The 19,073-nt window shown below is 46.7% G+C and overlaps 2 protein-coding genes and 2 long non-coding RNA genes across 4 annotated transcripts; all 4 read right to left on the bottom strand.

Annotated features, from left to right (window-relative positions):
• Positions 1 to 10,399: 10,399 nt before the first annotated feature.
• LOC147986650 (uncharacterized) lies at positions 10,400 to 12,106 on the bottom strand. The gene is made up of 6 exons (XM_087542100.1): positions 12,101 to 12,106; positions 11,750 to 11,972; positions 11,618 to 11,677; positions 11,459 to 11,515; positions 10,860 to 10,931; positions 10,400 to 10,708 (listed from the first exon to the last, which is right to left on the bottom strand). Exons 1-6 carry the CDS (start codon positions 12,104 to 12,106, stop codon positions 10,695 to 10,697), a joined length of 432 nt encoding a protein of 143 aa, XP_087398226.1. The 3' UTR covers positions 10,400 to 10,694.
• A 37-nt stretch (positions 12,107 to 12,143) lies between these two features.
• On the bottom strand, positions 12,144 to 12,691 carry LOC147986649 (uncharacterized). Its single transcript, XR_015617366.1, has 3 exons — positions 12,597 to 12,691; positions 12,304 to 12,363; positions 12,144 to 12,201 (listed from the first exon to the last, which is right to left on the bottom strand). It is a non-coding gene; the product is annotated as an uncharacterized LOC147986649 (long non-coding RNA).
• Positions 12,692 to 13,100: 409 nt separating this feature from the next.
• LOC147986648 (uncharacterized) lies at positions 13,101 to 14,027 on the bottom strand. Its single transcript, XR_015617367.1, has 3 exons — positions 13,955 to 14,027; positions 13,236 to 13,325; positions 13,101 to 13,163 (listed from the first exon to the last, which is right to left on the bottom strand). It is a non-coding gene; the product is annotated as an uncharacterized LOC147986648 (long non-coding RNA).
• Positions 14,028 to 14,150: 123 nt separating this feature from the next.
• On the bottom strand, positions 14,151 to 15,535 carry LOC147986647 (uncharacterized). Its single transcript, XM_087542098.1, has 5 exons — positions 15,223 to 15,535; positions 14,815 to 15,129; positions 14,584 to 14,721; positions 14,298 to 14,323; positions 14,151 to 14,209 (listed from the first exon to the last, which is right to left on the bottom strand). Exons 1-5 carry the CDS (start codon positions 15,414 to 15,416, stop codon positions 14,151 to 14,153), a joined length of 732 nt encoding a protein of 243 aa, XP_087398224.1. The 5' UTR covers positions 15,417 to 15,535.
• Positions 15,536 to 19,073: the final 3,538 nt, after the last annotated feature.

Here is a 19,073-nt window from a genome sequence, read left to right as displayed (position 1 = left end):
AAAACAAGGTCGGTTATATCAGTTACCGCCTGTTATATGAAAGTTTACCCTCCTGTGCGGCCATTTTATATGTTAAATCTGAGAGTTGACCAGTCGTCGGCTGCCCCCACGTATGAAGTACGGGGGTGTTCGGGATAAACCTAAGCACTCTTTATCCCAGTTTTGGGTCCTCCTAAGGAGGTGCTCAGCACAACGAACCAGGCAATCGGACTATAGGGCTTTATCACTCTCACTTAGCCATAGGAGCTTTAGTATGGTCGGCGCAGCCCCTGGTGTTCGGAAGACCGTACTAAGGGCTCTATAAGCGCCTGATCGGAGAAAGAACCGATCCATCGCATGATGCATTGGTTATGGCATTGTGCGGAAGAAATCCTTAAAGATTTTGCAACCTCTCGAATAGCTGACCAGCTCTCGCCTTATCATGATAGTCAGTTTTAGCTTTCTCTACTGAGGTGTTCGTCCGGAAGAACCGGGACACAATCGCAGTAGTTCTCCTAGTGCTACCTTAGCCGATATAGCGAAACGTAAGGTACCAAAACATGGGAGCCGGGAAAACCCAACTATTGACCCAAGACATGATTCGGAGCTGATGCATATAATGTTATAAGTTCGGGGTGCCGAACTTCCATGAAGGTGTTCGGACTTTACTGCCGTATTATGGGTAAAACGTAGCCCCTGACATATTTTAAGGCGTATCGCTATTTGCAGATGCCACTTTAACAAAAGAATTTCAATAAGAAATAATCAGCAGATAAGCGTCATATAAATCCTCATGTTGTATTTAGGTGGTACGTCTATGCGTATAGGTACAAATAATGTGATATATAAAAGAAAGGAATATGACTGCGGAACCTGCTAAAACCAGGTGGAAGAGGCTGAGTGCGGATCCGTAGTATAACCGGATGGTCATTGCGGGGAATGTCAAAGGATTCCCTTACGTGTTCAAGCTGCCTTCATATAGCCCATCCTGGTCGGCGCAAAGGTGAACCTGTGAGGGAAATATAAGAAATATTTATGTGCCGCAGGGCGGTTAAGCCGCCGAGTGCGGCCTGTCCTGGCCTTCGCCGGAGTGTTTAATTGAGCCCTAGACGGGCCAGGCTATCCTTTCGTGAAGTAGGTCGGAGTTCCTTGACGTTATCCGTAGGCCCAGACGTCTGCTCGAGGTTCGACTGCCACGTGCTGCTCGTTGTCTCTGCTGCTAAGGCAGTGGTGTATATGCTGGCGCCGAGGGAAAGTTTGGCCTTGCCATTAACCGTGATGGCGCCGCGTGGACCGAGCATCTTGAGCTTACGGTAGGCATAATGTGGCACCGCATTGAATCGAGCGAATGCGGTTCGTCTGAGCAGTGCTTGATAACTACTGCGGAAAGGGACGATTTTGAAGTTTAACTCTTCGATACGGTAATTTTCTGGTGAACCGAAGACTACCTCAAGGGTAATGGAGCCTGTACAGCGAGCCTCCTCACCTGGTATAATGCCTCTGAGAGTGGCTTTAGTGGGTTTGATCGTCGAATGATCGATGCCCATCTTGTGCACTTTGTCTTGGTAAAGCAGATTTAAACTGCTACCGTCGTCCATAAGGACTCGAGTGAGGTGGAACCCGTATATTATTGGGTCCAGGACTAGTGCGGCTGGATTGCCCTGATTGGCGTTGACCGGACGATCCGTGTGGTTGAAGGTGACTGGCCCCAATTTATATTGTGGGACGACAAGTTCCGTTGAGTCACCATCCCTAAGGATGGATATCCGGTCCGAGTTGGTAATTTGGGTGGTATGTACCACATTCACCGATTGAATATGCGGGGGAAATTTCTTTTGCCCTCCTGTGTTCGGTGGTCTGGGATCTTTGCTGCTATCGTCGCTTTGAGACCGCCCTTTGTCTCTGGCGCCTGCCCTGTCGGCTTGTTTGAAGACCCAGCATTCTCTGTTGGTATGGGTGGCTGGCGTTTCTGGGGTGCCATGAATTTGGCATTGGCGAACGAGTTTGCGGTCTAGACTGGAAGTACCTGGATTTTTATTTTTGGGTGGCCCATTCCGCTGACCAGACTTTGAGCCCCTGAACCTGGCATGAACTGTCGTGTTTTTGGCATTTTCACCATATTTGCTGCGCTTATGTTTGTTGCGTCGTGGTTTGCCATTGCTATCCCTGGCTTCTGATGTACCAGGTTTGCTTGCTGTTTTGGTACTACGAGCCAACCAGCTATCTTCGCCCGCACAAAAGCGGGTCATAAGTGTCGTGAGGGCTGCCATGGATTTTGGCTTCTCTTGACCGAGGTGTCGGGCGAGTCATTCGTCACAGATATTATGTTTAAATGCCGCTAAGGCCTCTGCATCCGGACAGTCTACTATTTGGTTCTTCTTGGTTAGGAACCGAGTCCAGAATTTCATGGCCGATTCCCCTGGCTGCTGGGTTATATGACTTAAATCGTCAGCATCCGGTGGTCGCACATAAGTGCCCTGGAAGTTGTCAAGGAATGCATCTTCCAAATCCTCCCAACTGCCGACGGAGTCTGCTCGCAAGCTATTCAGCCAATGCCGAGCTGGTCCTTTGAGTTTTAGTGGGAGGTACTTGATGGCGTGTAGGTCATCACCACGGGCCATGTGGATGTGGAGGAGGAAATCCTCAATCCATACCGCGGGGTCTGTTGTGCCATCATACGGTTCGATATTTACGGGTTTAAAACCCTCTGGGAATTCGTGATCCATAACTTCATCAGTGAAGCATAGGGGGTGTGCGGCGCCTCTATGCCGGGCTATATCACAACGCAGTTCATGTGAATCTTGTCTGCCGTGTTCGGCTCGGCCAGATTTACATTTAGTGTATCCGGTGTGAAGATCATCGTCACGTGTAGGCGCGCGCCCTCGTGATCCGTAGATCGATCTTGCGTGTTTTGCCCTGTCTTCCAATACATCTCGCAGGTCTCGCGTGTTGCCCCGTGCCTTGGTATTTTTGTTTGAGTGGCGGCGGGGTGCGGGCGGAGCTTCAGGCTGGAATGCCTCTCTATCTCGACCACGAGGTGGACGATCAGCCGCATCGTACATTGGTGATGTAGGCTTCAATGCTTCCTCCTCAAGTCGGGGTAGCAATCTGCACTTTGGGTAACCCTTGGAAGGGCGTTCGAGTTCATATTCCTCGGTCGCAAGGACTTCAGTCCCTCTGTCTGCTAGCAAATCCTGATCAGCTCGAAGCTATTGTTGCTTTTTTCAGGCTATTTGTCGTGGCTATAAGCCGGCGCATAAAGCACTCCTGTTCGACGGGATCCTCAGGCACGACAAATTCTTCGTCGCCGAGGCTCACTTCGTCTTCGGAGAGAGGCATGTATTGTCATCCTCCGCCTCTCCCTCTGTCGCTCGCTCAGGAGAGTTGGCTTGCTCATCCTCCGGCCCTAAATCTTGTTGGAGGGGATTGTCATCGTCTTCGGCACTGTCCGGAGTACTATTATCTCCTGTGCCGGTATCACCGCTTTTCCTGTGGCGAGACTTAGAGCGGCGCCGCTGACGTCGGCGCTTGGGTTGCTTCTTGGAGGGGTCATCCTCCACTTTCTTGTCGCCATTGCCTTCTTTGGGTGTATCCACCATGTATATATCATATGATGCGGTGACGGTCCAGTGCCCTGTGGGCAGTGGTTCCTGTTCGTCCCCCGCATCATTGTCCGTACCATCGATGTCTTCGGAGTCGAAGTCGAGCATGTCGGTTAAATCGTCGATAGTGGCTACTAAGTGGGTGGTGGGTGGGGAATGAATTTCTTCATCATCCGCATCTCATTCTAGCCGGACATAGTTCGGCCAAGGTTCTACTGATAAGTAGAGAGACCTTAATGAGTTTAGCACATCGCCAAAGGGCGAGTGCTGAAAGATATCCGCGGAGGTGAACTCCATGATCGATGCCCAATCGGATTCGATAGGCATGGGCGCAGGCGGTTCGGAGTCCGTGGCCGGAGATGAATCCAGTGGTCCGGCGTCACGGCTCTCGTGAGGGGTAAGGTCAGTATCCGGCTCTATCGCCGCTGAGAGTGCAGCCTCCAAGGTGGGGTCTATCCGCCCGTCCTCGGATGGCGCAATTTGCCCCGGATTGAAGGCCGGAGTAGTTGCCGGTGTGATCTCCCGAACACTGTCCGACGGCAGAGCTATATCATGCTCGTCGCGATCGTGCGGCACACCTAGCATGGGCTCGAATCCGTCGAAGATCAAGTCTCCATGGATGTCGGTAGTGTAATTCAAGTTTCCGAACTTGACCTGATGGCCAGGGGCGTAGCTCTCGATCTGCTCCAAATGGCCAAACGAGTTGGCCCGCAGTGCGAAGCCGTCGAATACAAAGATCTGTCCGGGGAGGAAAACCTCACCCTGGACCGCATCGTTATCGATGATCGAAGGAGCCATCCAGCTTTACGGTGACATCACAGTGGAACTCTCAATGAAAGCACCAATGTCGGTGTCAAAACCGGTGGATCTCGGGTAGGGGGTCCCGAACTGTGCGTCTAAGGCGGATGGTAACAGGAGGCAGGGGACACGATGTTTACCCAGGTTCGGGCCCTCTTGATGGAGGTAATACCCTACTTCCTTCTTGATTGATCTTGATTATATGAGTAGTACAAGAGTTGATCTACCACGAGATCGTAGAGGCTAAACCCTAGAAGCTAGCCTATGGTATGATTGTTGTTGTCCTACGGACTAAACCCTCCGGTTTATATAGACACCGGAGGGGGCTAGGGTTACACAGAGTCGGTTACAAAGGAGGAGATCTACATATCCGTATCGCCAAGCTTGCCTTCCACGCCAAGGAGAGTCCCATCCGGACACGAGACGAAGTCTTCAATCTTGTATCTTCGTAGTCCAACAGTCCGGCCAAAGGATATAGTCCGGCTGTCCGGATACCCCCTAATCCAGGACTCCCTCAAGCTTGGTGATAGTGACTAGAGAACTCTGTCAATCACTATCTTATCTGGAAGATTAACTCCCACTTGATTCAAGCGATTGTACTACCCAAACATTATGTGTACATGCTCACTGACTGAGCCATTCTCCTCCATCTTGTAGGCAAAGTACTTGTCAGATGTCTCATACCTATCGACATGGGCATGAGTCTGAAATACCAATTTCAACTCTTGGAACACCTCATATGCTCCCTGGCATTCAAAACGTTTTTGAAGTCCCGGTTCTAAGCCGTAAAGCATGGTGCACTAAACTATCAAGTAGTCATCATACCGAGCTTGCCAAATGTTCATAACGTCTGTATCTGCTCCTGCAATAGGTCCGTCACCTAGCGGTGCATCAAGGACATAATTCTTCTGTGCAACAACGAGGATAATCCTCATATCACGGACCCAGTCCGCATCATTGCTACTATAATATTTTAACTTAGTTTTCTCTAGGAACATATCAAAAACATAGGGGAGCTACAACGCGAGCTATTGATCTACAACATAGATATGCAAATACTATCAGGACTAAGTTCATGATAAATTAAGTTCAATTAATGAAATTACTTAAGAACTCCCACTTAGATAGACATCCCTCTAGTCATATAAATGATCACGTGATCCATATCAACTAAACCATGTCCGATCATCACGTGAGATGGAGTAGTTTCCAATGGTGAACATCTCTATGTTGATCATATCTACTATATGATTCACGTTCGACCTTTTGGTCTAGGTGTTCCGAGGCCATATCTGCATATGCTAGGCTCGTCAAGTTTAACCCGAGTATTCTACACGTGCAAAAATGGCTTACACCCGTTGTATGTGAACGTAGAGCTTATCACACCCGATCATCACGTGGTGTCTCGGCACGACGAACTGTAGCAACGGTGCATACTCAGGGAGAACACTTATACCTTGAAATTTAGTGAGGGATCATCTTATAATGCTACCGCCGTACTAAGCAAAATAAGAAGCATAAAAGATAAACATCACATGCAATCAAAATATGTGATGTGATATGGCCATCATCATCTTGTGCCTTTGATCTCCATCTCCAAAGCACTGTCATGATCTCCATCATCACCGGCTTGACACCTTGATCTCCATCGTAGCGTCGTTGTCATCTCGCCAACTATTGCTTCTACGACTATCGCTACCGCTTAGTGATAAAGTAAAGCAATTACATGGCGATTGCATTCCATACAATAAAGCGACAACCATAAGGCTCCTGCCAGTTGCCGATAACTTTTACAAAACATGATCATCTCATACAACAATTTATATCTCATCACGTCTTGACCATATCATATCACAACATGCCCTGCAAAAACAAGTTAGACGTCCTCTACTTTGTTGTTGCAAGTTTTACGTGGCTGCTACAGGCTTCTAGCAAGAACCGTTCTTACCTGCGCAACAAAACCACAACGATTTTTCGTCAAGTGTGCTATTTTAACCTTCAACAAGGATCGGCCGTAGTCAAATTCGATTCAACTAAACTTGGAGAAACAGACACCCGGCAGCCACCTGTGTGCAAAGGACGTCGGTAGAACCGGTCTCATGAACATGGTCATGTAAGGTTGGTCCGGGCTGCTTCATCCAACAATACCGCCGAATCAAAATAAGACGTTGGTGGTAAGAAGTATGACTATTATCGCCCACAACTCTTTGTGTTCTACTCGTGCATATCATCTACGCATAGACCTGGCTCGGATGCCACTGTTGGGGAACGTAGCATGCAATTTCAAAAATTTCCTACGCTCATGCAAGATCTATCTAGGAGATGCATAGCAACAAGAGGGGCAGAGTGTGTCCACGTGCCCTCGTAGACCGAAAGCGGAAGCGTTAGTTTAACGCGGTTGATGTAGTCGAACGTCTTCGTGATCCAACCGATCAAGTATCGAACGTCCGGCACCTCTAAGTTCAGCACACGTTCAGCTCGATGACGTCCCTAAAACTCTTGAACCAGCAAAGTGTCGAGGGAGAGTTTCGTCAGCACAACGGCGTGGTGACGGTGATGGTGATGTGATCTGCGCAGGGCTTCGCCTAAGCACTACGACGCTATGACCGGAGGAGTAAACTGTGGAGGGGGGCACCACACACGGCTAAGAGAACAATTGATGTGCTATGGGGTGCCCCCTGCTCCCATATATAAAGGAGGAGGGGAGGAACTGGTGGCCTAGGGGGGGCGCCATGGGGGAGAAACTGACTAGGACTCCTAGTCCTAGTCAGCCCCCCTTACTTTCTTTCGGAGGGGGAAAAGGGAAGGAGAGGGAGAGGGAGAAGGAAAGGGGGGGTCGCGCCCCCTTCCCCTTGTCCAATTCGGACAGCCCATGGGGGGGCACCCCTTGTGGACTCCCCTCTCTCTCCCCTATGGCCCATGTAGGCCCATTACTTCCCCGGGGGTTCCGGTAACCCCTCGGTACTCCGAAAAATACCCGAACCACTCCGAAACCATTCCGGTGACCGAGTACCATCGTTCAATATATCAATCTTTACCTCTCGACCATTTCGAGACTCCCCGTCATGTACGTGATCTCATCTGGGACTCCGAACAACATTCGGTCACCAAATCACATAACTCATATAATACAAAATCGTGATCGAATGTTAAGCGTGCGGACCCTACGGGCTCGATAACTATGTGGACATGACCGAGGCACCTCTCTGGTTAATAACCAATAGCGGAACCTGGATGCTCATATTGGTTCCTACATATTCTACGAAGATCTTTATCGGTCAAACCGTAATGACAACATACGTTATTCCCTTTGTCATCGGTGTGTTACTTGCCCGAGATTTGATCGTCGGTATCTTCATACCTAGTTCAATCTCGTTACCGGCAAGTCTCTTTACTCGTTCCGTAATGCATCATCCTGCAACTAACTCATTAGTCACATTGCTTGCAAGGCTTATCATGATGTGCATTACCGAGAGGGCCCAGAGATACCTCTCCGATACTCGGAGTGACAAATCCTAATCTCGATCAATGCCAACCCAACAAACACCTTCGGAGATACCTGTAGGGCACCTTTATAATCACCCAGTTACGTTGTGACGTTTGATAGCACACAAGGTATTCCTCCGGTATCCAGGAGTTGCATAATCTCATAGTCAAAGGAATATGTATATGACACGAAGAAAGCAATAGCAATAAAACCGAATAATCACCATGCTAAGCTAACGGATGGGTCTTGTCCATCACACTATTCTTCTAATGATGTGATCCCGTTCATCAAATGACAACACATGCCTATGGTTAGGAAACTTAACCATCTTTGATTAACGAGCTAGTCTAGTAGAGGCTTACTAGGAACACGGTGTTTTGTCTATGTATCCACACATGTATCAAGTTTGCGGTTAATACAATTCTAGCATGAATAATAAACATTTATCATGATATAAGGAAATATAAAATAACAACTTTATTATTGCCTCTAGGGCATATTTCCTTCACCTCCGCCACGGCGTTCGAACGCCAAACGAACCGCGCCGCCTCCGGCAAGGCAGTGGCAATGCGCCTCGCGTCAGATCCAAGCACCATTTGGGCGGACGCAACGGATTCTCGTCTGATCGAGTCCGACCACTGTCAGGCATTTTCCTCGCGTGCGCGGCGAAGCGCATTGCGGACAACCATCTTCTCCTCGGGCTCGCATGGGATGAGCTCCCAGTCCGCATATCAGGTGAGGAAGGACTTGGATCCGCTGCCCCCCATGCCGGAGAAGGCTGGAAATCACCGAAAGGGAGCTCGAGGACGGAGTGGACGCGAGTGGAGTGGCTAGGGTTTTGTTTGGGGAGCGGATGGGGACGAATATATGTGGGGTTAGGGTGGACAATTGTGGGTCAAATTCGACGTGGCGGACGCACCCGAGCGCAACCAAGCCTCCTCATACCTGTCCCTGATTCGGGCTAGATATGAGGTGTCTCGGTCAGCCCGGGTATTTAGATACTATATGAGGTCTCCGTCTGCGTCGCATTTTTTTGACCGGTTAGTGACCGGGCCGTCCGCCCGGACTATAGGGGGTTTTGGGCGCCTAGTTGTAGATGAGCATCTCCAACAACTTTCCTTTCTAAAAAATGTAACTGCTATAGAGGAAGTTGGCACAAAAAACACGCTTCAGAGAATCTCCTCCGAAATATATAATAATTTGTGGGTACAAAAAATAATTGATGGTCACCTGAAAAGCACTCCATTTTCCATTGTATAATGGACCCTCTTACCTGGTGAACGTTAGGAGGGGGTAGCATTTCGAACGATTTCACTGGAAGTTTTAGTTGTGAGGGGATAACAACTTCTTCGTAACAACGTGAAAGCTTCTTTAGAAGAAGACATTTTTTTGTTTAAAACTGCCACCGATGAAGCAACTAAAACTGCCAGGAAAACACTGTCAAAATTCAATCCCCGCCGCTTGCAGGCTCGAGGCTCCGGCGAGTTTCTCCCGAGAGGGGTGGGACGATGACGAACCAGCCGAATTAGTTTTGAGATCCAAGTCCTCGGCTCATCCCGACAGGCTGGCCTTTCGATCATCCGATACCTGACACTTGGTTGGTCTTCTTTCATGTAGAGATCTCTCATCGAAGTAGGGGAGAGAGAGCGCGGGGCTCTGGAGTCAACTCTAGCTTATCATGCCTCGACTCTCGATGGAGTGAATATCTACAAAACCCACAAACACATAAAAGTTCAGAGTTCATGTGAACAAGAAGTTTGAAAAATATCACAAAAGATATCCACCACTTCACACCAAGGTTCAAATATTGCTGGTTCCGCATTTCATTACGACCAAGTGTTGACCTAACCCGTTTTGTGCGCTGGCATAAAAGCAATCATTACAACTAGCATTGATGCATCATTGCTCAAGTTTGTACACTACAAAAAGTTTTAAATTATCAAGTGTCCGAGGCAGAGACACTTTTGAATAAGATGAGTGGCAAGGCGACAATCACTAGTCCTAGCCAGGTCTTTTCTCCACTCTATCGCATCTGGTACCACAGCTCAATGTTGGCTGAACTACGAAAAAAAGTTAGCGCCATTTTGTAACAATTACGTGAGTGCATGACATTATGACAACTAGAGCTTGGATTTCTAATAACAAAACTGCAGGACTTGTTGAGAAAAAGGATAAGAGACATAAAATTAACTTCTGGTTAGTGTGCCATAAGTTTCCCTAATAATTCACCCTCTGTCCACTAATGTATGACGTTTTGGCAGTTCAATTAGTACCATTAAAAAAATGTCAAGCTTCACGCCAATATATAATTCCAAAATTAGTCAATCCAAAGACAAATCTATAATGGAAAAAGTAAGGACAAAACAAACAATGATTTCAAGTGCAGAAAGTAAAGGCATCCACAAAAAGGAGGCAAAGCAGCCTGACAACCAGTTCATAAAAATTGTATTCATAGAACTTCTGCAACAAATGTAAAAATTTGTTATTATTCTTCAGAAGACCTGAACCAACAATAAGCATCACTAGAAACAAATCAAAAACTGACATGGTCGATGATATATAATAAATCTGATTTAGTTCTGATTCACGATCCCCTTACAACTTAACACGAGACCAAGCACTTGGAAACACAGCTGTAATGTCGGTCTCCACGGTGATAACATAACACTAGTAAAAGTAGTTCTAGCTAGGAGACTTGCAGGTCTCAAGTTTATAGCATAACATAGCTCGATGCTCCCACACAATCGGTAGCAAAGACTCAAGGAGCACCACAAGTAATGCCCGATCAGTTAGCCGTCAAGTTGGCGCTGCAAGATCCAGCTTCCACTTCAGTCACCAACTCCTGCACTCCAACAAGTACTCCATCAAGTTAATAGTGTCCAGATAGCTAGCTGCATTCTTGCCAGAAAAAAGATGCAGTACAAAGCTAGAAAGGTGCTGATATTTTTTCATGGATGGAGAAAGGTAAAACCTATTGGTGAGTGATGACTTACTTGGCAAAACATCAACAGTCATCAAATCTTCTCCTGGATTCCTTTTTCTTCCAACAGAATGCTTGATTGGGCCTGCCAAGCATCAATACCATTTAGGATCACCAGAGTATATCCGCACTTCTTGATTGAATCTTTACGCATAATATTCTCTTAACAGTCAACATTTCAAAATGTGTTGGAAGGGCTTTTAGATCAGAAATCAAAGGCTAAACTCAACTTCCATTTTTTATGAGATGGTAGAACATTAACTAGATATATACCAAAAAATATTGTGCTACATATGCTTATTAGCCCCACATGCAAGTGCAATCCTGCAACTATTATGGGTAGAAACAAATAGAAGAAAGAAAGTAGCTGACAAATGCAACAGTCAGAAAAACTCCAACAGTTTTGAGAAAACAATCCGCAGTAGGAACCAAGAGGTAAGAGGACAGCAGAATATCAACATGGTGGTTACAGAACACGGCAGGTAGAATATTATTATTGTGATGGAGTTTCTCTGACAAGTGACAACCAAGAATTTTAGGTAGCAGTATGAGCAGATGGAGTTTCAACAAGTTATGAAACGGGTTGTGATCCAAGGGATTCAGTTAACTTACCAGCATTTGTGCCAGATGTGACCCAAGGGATTCTAAAAGGCTGTGAGACTGCCGCACCTGTTACGAGTTATAAATTATGCTTATAATCCCTTGGTTAGTTCATTTGGTGTTCTCTAACACTGAACCATTCTAGGGTTCAACGAATTTAAAATACTGAACCTGATTTTGCAACTGATGAGCACGAAGGACAACTAGGCTGACCTGTGCAAGTTGGAGCACCTGAAATGAATTTTCCAGTAAGAAACGATGACATGTAGACAATAACTATGATCCAACTTCCAACTAATTTACCTTCATTTGTCACTGATGAGGTCCCAGTGTTTTTAGCAGGATTTGTCACGGTCCCAGATATGGCCTGCAGAAGTGGAGTACCAGAAGCAGCTGCAACCAGTTCATTAGATTTGGCATCAGGTGGGCACTTAAAAATGCAACAAACAACATGAGGCACAGTAAGTAGTGCATCTACAAGAATTAGTTCAGCAGTTAGGCGTTTCACTAGCACATTTGGACTTTTCTAAAGAAATATTAGGATTTCATATATTAACTCAGTTGAGCAGTTAGAATTTCAGGTATCAATATGTGCAGATGCAGTTTCTACAAGTTATGAAAACGGTTGTGATCCAAGGGATTCAGTTAACTTACCAGCATTTGTGCCAGATGTGATCCAAGGGATTCAGTTAACTTACCAGCATTTGTGCCAGATGTGATCCAAGGGATACTAAAAGGCTGTGAGACTGCCGCACCTGTTACGAGTTATAAATTATGCTTATAATCCCTTGGTTAGTTCATTTGGTGTTCTCTAACACTGAACCATTCTAGGGTTCAACGAATTTAAAATACTTCACCTGATTTTGCAACTGATGAGCATGAAGGACAACTAGGCTGATCTGTGCAAGTTGGAGCACCTGAAACGAAATTTGCAATAAGAAAACGATGACATGTACTCCCTCCGTTCCTAAACATAAATCTTTTTAGAGATATCAATATGGACTACATATGGCGTAAAATGAGTGAATCTACACTCTAAAATATGTCTATATACATCCGTATGTAGTTCATATTGAAATCTCTAAAAAGACTTATATTTAGGAACGGAGGGAGTAGACAATAACTATGATCCAACTTCCAATTAATCTACCTTCATTTGTCACTGATGAGGTCCCAGTGTTTTTAGCAGGATTTGTCACGGTCCCAGATATCGCCTGCAGAAGTGGAGTACCAGAAGCAGCTGCAACCAGTTCGTTAGAAGTGACATCAGATGGGCACTTAAAAATGCAACAAACAACACGAAGCACAGTAAGTAGTGTATCTACAAGAATTAGTTGAACATTTAGGCGTTTCACTAGCACGTTTGGACTTTTCTAAAGAATTATGATTTCATATATTAACTCAGTTGAGCAGTTAGAAATTCAGGTACCAATATGTGCAGATGGAGTTTCTACAAGTTATGGAAACGGTTGTGATCCAAGGGATTCAGTTAACTTACCAGCATTTGTGCCAGATTTGATCCAAGGGATTCTAAAATGCTGTGAGACTGCCGCACCTGTGAAGAGTCAGAAATAATGCTTATAATCCCTTGATTAGTTCATTTGGTGTTCTTTAACACTGAATCATTCTAGGGTTCAACGAATTTAAAATACTTCACCTGATTTTGGAACTGATGAGCACGAAGGACAACTAGCCTGATGTGTGCAAGTTGGAGCACCTGAAACGAATTTTGCAGTAAGAAACGATGACATGTAGAGAATAATTATGATCCAATTTCCAACTAATTTACCTTCATTCGTCACTGATGAGGTCCCAGTGTTTTTAGCAGGATTTGTCACGGTCCCAGATATGGCCTGCAGAAGTGGAGTACCAGAAGCAGCTGCAACCAGTTCGTTAGAAGTGGCATCAGGTGGGCACTTAAAAATGCAACAAACAACACGAAGCACAGTAATAAGTAGTGCATCTACAAGAATTAGTTGAGCATTTAGGCGTTTCACTAGCACATTTGGACTTCTCTAAAGAATTATGATTTCATATGTTAACTCAGTTGAGCAGTTGGAAATGACAGCAGGTTCCCTGCATTGATGACGTGCAAAGAACAACGTCAAGCTTGCATTGGAGTGCTGCTATGAATTATCATGCCGATGTGCATATATAACGTGCATAACATGTGAGCAACCAACAGAAGAATAACGGAATACTAAACTTTGGAGGTGTTTGGCAAACAATGAGCTTAGGAACAAAAAAATCGAGGGATGAGCTGAACAAAATATAGCGTGGGACTACATGGTGCATGAGCCACTTCAATGAAATACTCCAAGTATAAAGCTAGCCTAGCACAATACAAAAGCAACAATGGTAAAATCTGTGCAATAAAACCGGAGAAGCTGTAACAATGATGAATAAGAAAATTAACAAGAAAAATACAAGGCGTCAAAGTCAGATGAGTTAGCTCAGTTTTGCAGAGTGTAATCTAAGGGTAAGACAACGTTGAATTAATTAAATTACCTTCATTTGGATTTGATTGAAGATGCTGTTCTTGACGGAGCTCCGGAATTTTACCGGCTATTAAACATCCCTCTGAATATTATCAAGTAAGTTTTATCAGCACACAGGAACTTGCATAGCCAAAGAGATGTCCACAAACAAAGCAACAGCAGAAAATACTTATCACATATTTTGTTTACAAGCTGGAATTAGATGGTCAGAGACTAGTTTTACCAATAAGATCTGCCACCCGGCTGATTGCATTGTCGGGCAATCCTGCAATTCAATACATAGCAAACATTAACTGCCACACATATGCGGAGGTTAGCAGAGGGATGTTGCTTTTATGCCAAGATGTTCATACCATAAAGTGGGCTTGAAGATGGCAGGCTGCAAGAATCAAGGAAAATGTGTGAATGCCAAATGAAAACTACATCTGATGATAATTAATCAAGTTGTAAATACCTCCTCCTCCTGTTGAGATAGCCCTTGGCAATGGCCACCGGCTTTGGCCGCAGGAATTGTTGCCTCCGGTGGCGCCTTGGACGAAGGGGGCTAGCAAATTAAACATGCGGGGGGTGATCAGATTGACATGCAGTTGATACTCGAACAGTAAAAGATTGGATGAATGAATGGATACAGGAACCCACCCGATGGGAAGCAAGTCCTGCGCGAGACCCCGGCCACCGGGTAATTGCAAATTGCGTCTCAACTCAGGAGTCTCAAGAGCCCAGTCATCGGCAATCAACGATGCCTTCTCCCTCACCAGTATCCAGTCCAGGGACGCCCTACAAAGACAGGATTCATCTGAGGCTCGATAGTGACAAGTAGAGCAGTGACTCGAAATATTATACGGAGTAGGTATTAGGTACGTAGCATACGTGAATTGCGGTGAGTGGAGCGTGTATTGGAGGATGGAGTTGAGCTTGACGTTGCGACAGCAAAGGTTGGTCAGGAAGTGAAGGTCGCGGCGTACGGAGTCGTTCACGAAGCCGCCCACTGAGCAGGCGGCGACGTTGGCCAGAGACCAGAGCGTGTGGAGGAATAAGAGAAGGGAACGGGTCTCGACGCCCCGGTCGTCGGCCGGCGGCAGGAAGCGGTTTATGTACTTGACGGCTTCTCTCCACTGGCCCCAGACCACCAGCTGCCGCAGATGCAGCCTGCTCATCTGCTGCACATCCGACTCGTGCACGACGCTGCATGGCATACACGGCATGCAGGGGCGCGTTAGCCTAGCGGCAAGGAGACGAGCAAAGTGGGACGGCGGGCGGGCGGGCGGGGGTGCGTACCTGTCGTAGGCGGTGTCGAAGCCCTGGAGCCAGAGGTAGGTGATGAGCCGCCGGTTGCGGAGCCGCCTCACGCAGGGATAGTCCTCGAGCTTGCCGCTGCCGAGGCCTATGATCTCCATCGGCTTGCCGCTGCCGGGGTCCAGGATCTTCTTCGGCCAGCCGCTGCCGGGGTCCATGATCTCCCTCCGCCCCATTGCGCGGGATGCAGCACGGAGCCTCGCTAGGGATTTGGCCGATTTGGGAGAAAACGCGAGGATTCGATTTGGGGAACAAACAGGGCCTATGAAGGAGGGGCGGTATGCGAGACCCAGGCATTTCCTTCCCCCTCCCTCCCGGTGCCCGGTGCTCGCTCGCTCTACCGGGACAACTTCCCGCTCCCGCTCCCAGTCCCACTCAAGAGTCAAGACGGCCCCACTGCCTGGACAACCTTTCTTCTGGCCGAAGCTCCACTGCCGACGATATGTTCTTTTTATTAAGGCCATCGTCATTTTTAGGGCCATCGTGGGTAGCTTCACTAGTTTCGAACCAAAATTATATCGTTCATGAGATTGCTAGCTAGACATCCATCCAATAAAACGAAATTTTATTATAATAACAATAATTAGCTAGCACATACTCCTTCCGTCCAGTGAAAAATGTACATATAGAAATTTTAAGACAAGTTATGAAATGAAGTAAAAAATGCATCGGAAAGGTGCAATCCGTCATCTTTCTCCTCTTTAATTACCTAACCACCAATGAGTTAGATGCATGTAGAAATTATGAAGACCATATGTAGAATGTTATTGATCTTGATTACCGTGTGATGAGAGAGAAACATTTTTTTCTACTTTAAAGTGTATTGGAAAGATAGAAATACACTCTTTTATGAACAAATTTTAAAGCTAAATGTACACTCTTCATCAGACGGAAGGAGTACACCGCTTAGCTAGCAGAACAAAATCAATGTGTAAAAATGGCCTTCCCTGTTGATGTTGTCATGTCCACCCACCCCGCAAGAAAATGTTATCGCGTCCTTCCATCTTCTTTTTGGTGACATTTAGAAGTCAGACTTGACCTCCACTTGATGAAACCCAACGAATTAGCAAGGTTCAAGTCATCCCGTATGGAACAAGCTTCATCAGTCGTCACATCTGCAGCACAATGCACAGATCTTTTTCGCAAATACGCAGAGCTTGCATATGGGCGTTCATTCTATCGATAGAAGGAGAAGAAGCAAAGTACATGTCAAGGCTACATCACATCACACATACACTAGCATGTGCGCACATGATGGCCGAGCATGAGAGGGAGGGGGTGCTCATCCCCACCTACATAAGCTAAACCTCGGGAATTGTGTTACCTATCCTGGTGGTGCCGGCTTTGGCCCAACATCTCCCATCTTCATGGATGAATTGCATCACGTAGTTGACGGAGGGGCAAGAATGATCGAAAATGCATGCGTTGCTTTGCTTCCACAGATACCACTCCGTGACGATAACGATGGAGGAGAGACCTCGATGGTGGGAGTCAGGAGCGTGGGAACATGAGTACGCACACCAATCAGTGAAGGAAGCTGTGGGCTGTCGGGGGAGTTGTGGACTGGCACCATGAAAGGACTTCGTGCCCAACCAGCCATGAAAGCGGGTCCTCTTTCGCTTTCCACCGGCGGACCTGGAGGGCAGCTCTGAGACGGAAGCCATCCTGCCCCTCTCGCTCCTCGTATTGGCCATCAGCGGCGAAGGGACAGGAACAACGAAAAACTATGTGGTGGCGCGACAGAGGGTTCGAGATGAGCAAGGGCGAGAGCTAGAATGAGGTAGGGTTTTGAAACCCTCGGTTTCCCTCTCCTTATAAACATCCGTACTCGAGGCGCTGTCCACCTACGGCGGAAAGGACCACTTTTTCCGTCACCTTGGGAGAGTTTTTTTCTCTATTTTCTTCTTTTTTTTGCAGAAGATAGAGGCGACAATTACGGTTGGTCCCCTTTTTTAAGACTGATGATGCGATCATCAACGGCGTCGGCTTGGCGTCAGAACTAAAGGCCGCCTGATCCTTCGAGTGAGTTTTACTCGGAGGTTATCTGGGCTCTCAAGGGACGCGCAATGAAGGAGCCCGCCGGAGGTATTGCGATCCTCCCTGCGACCTTCGCCATGCTCGAGGGCTACTGACGGGGTCCTGTACCAGGGGTGGCTAACACCAAGGAGCCCGGCCTCACCAACCATAAGGGGGCCCAAAGGTCCACGGCGTAGCGCTAACCAGGTGCCAGACGACCTTCTTGATGTCCAAGACTAGAGGGCGGCGACGCCTCAAATCGCATCCAACATGTAAACCCTAAGACTGTAGGAGATATGCCCTAGAGGCAATAATAAATGTTATTATTTATCTCCATGCTCATAATTATGTTTATATTCCATGCTATAATTTTTGTGGTTCCCGAGGCCCTATATCCATAAAGGCTCTGGGGAAAACCCATGTGCATGTGTGGAATAATAAACGGTAAAATGTATTCCTAGTCATTCCTCTAAGACTAGCTCAAGTGTTGCATGATGATTATATTTTTCCAATCATGGGCATGTCTATGCCAGCAACTTTGAGGGCACAATGTTAGAAGAACAATTGTGTTGAATCGACCCGTTTTGATGTTATGCTATGAGATACATTCGTCACAAGTCAATGATTAATAACACATAGATGGTTAATGTTTGCATGATTCCTTAGACCATGAGAGTATCGAGTTTCTTCATGCTTGATTCATGAAATTTGGGGTTTGTTAAACGTCATCCGTAACTGGATGGTTATTACGGCGGCTTACGGGAAACTTCTGGGAATTTTTCGAGATAAAAACCGAAAATCTTCCGGAGTTGCCGAGACCGGTTTGGTTGCTTTTCGCAGATGAAATTTACAGATCCGAAATTGTTTCGAAACGAACCCAAAATGATTTTCGTGGGTATTGGAATAATTCTAAGACCCATAGAAATATTTTCGGATTTAACGGACTCTGAAAAATGTCGTCATGAATAGTGAAATCAGCTTTATGGTTACATTATGAAAAGCCACCTTTTTGGGAGTTGCCCCAAAAGATCTAGGGATGACATGGAAGGATGGGAACCCTTGGGGGGGTCCCACAAGGGTTTTCGACGTCCAAGAGGGGCTGCTCCATGGAGCCCTACTTGCTTCCCCATAACGCCCTTTATGTGTGACATAAAACATGGGTATTTTGGGTTTTCCATGTCCCACCCTTCCCCTTGGGTTTTCCTATAAATAGAGGTGGCGATGCACTCTCCACACTCACTCTTTCTCACATACAAGTGCCATTTCAATGATCTGGCTTCTCTCTCCATCCCCACGAAATAGTTTCGTAGAGCCGAAAGACTGTCTGGGTTCCGGTGGGAACTAGTTCAGGACGGCGAAGCCCTGCCGAATAGATGACACCGTATGTGTGAAACTCTGTAGAGAAATCGTAGTTTAGGTCTTAGTTCGAGAGTGCCTCCCGAAGGGCTGTCTGTGTGACCGTCCGAGTTTCGAAGGTCCTCCCGAAGGGCTGTCCGCAACACCGTCCGGGGGACTGTCCGACCGCCTCCTGGAGGGCTGTCCGAGGGGCAAACGAGGGTATACATCCTTGCGGTTGGGAGGTTGTAAATCCTAGCTGCGGGGATGTGCACCGTCGATCGTCATCGACTCTACTTCCGCTGCGCTACGAGTCGGTAACGAAAAGATCAAACCTTGTATGCAGTCTCCATAGTGGTCCTGGGCTGTTGCGTAGGTCGGAAATTTTTTGTTTTCTGCAGTGTTCTCCTACAAAGACCTCTCATGTCTATATAAAGGGAGGTCTAGGGTTCCCCTTGATCATCTATCCTTAGATAGGAGAA

This window comes from Triticum urartu, chromosome 2A (genome assembly GCF_056163025.1).
Source record: "Triticum urartu cultivar PI428250 chromosome 2A, HENAU_Tu73, whole genome shotgun sequence".
Taxonomy (NCBI): Eukaryota; Viridiplantae; Streptophyta; class Magnoliopsida; order Poales; family Poaceae; genus Triticum; species Triticum urartu.
This window is presented reverse-complemented; position numbering and strand designations above follow the sequence as displayed.

Coding starts and splice junctions, on each gene's coding strand:
- LOC147986650 (XM_087542100.1), bottom strand. Junction 11,678..11,749: donor CTCATCAGTGACAAATGAAG/GTAAATTAGTTG, acceptor AATTCATTTCAG/GTGCTCCAACTTGCACAGGT. Junction 10,932..11,458: donor CACATCTGGCACAAATGCTG/GTAAGTTAACTG, acceptor GATGCTTGGCAG/GCCCAATCAAGCATTCTGTT.
- LOC147986647 (XM_087542098.1), bottom strand. CDS start 15,416: ATGGGGCGGAGGGAGATCATGGACCCCGGCAGCGGCTGGCCGAAGAAG. Junction 14,722..14,814: donor CTCCACTCACCGCAATTCAC/GTATGCTACGTA, acceptor CTGTCTTTGTAG/GGCGTCCCTGGACTGGATAC. Junction 14,210..14,297: donor ATCTTCAAGCCCACTTTATG/GTATGAACATCT, acceptor ATTGAATTGCAG/GATTGCCCGACAATGCAATC.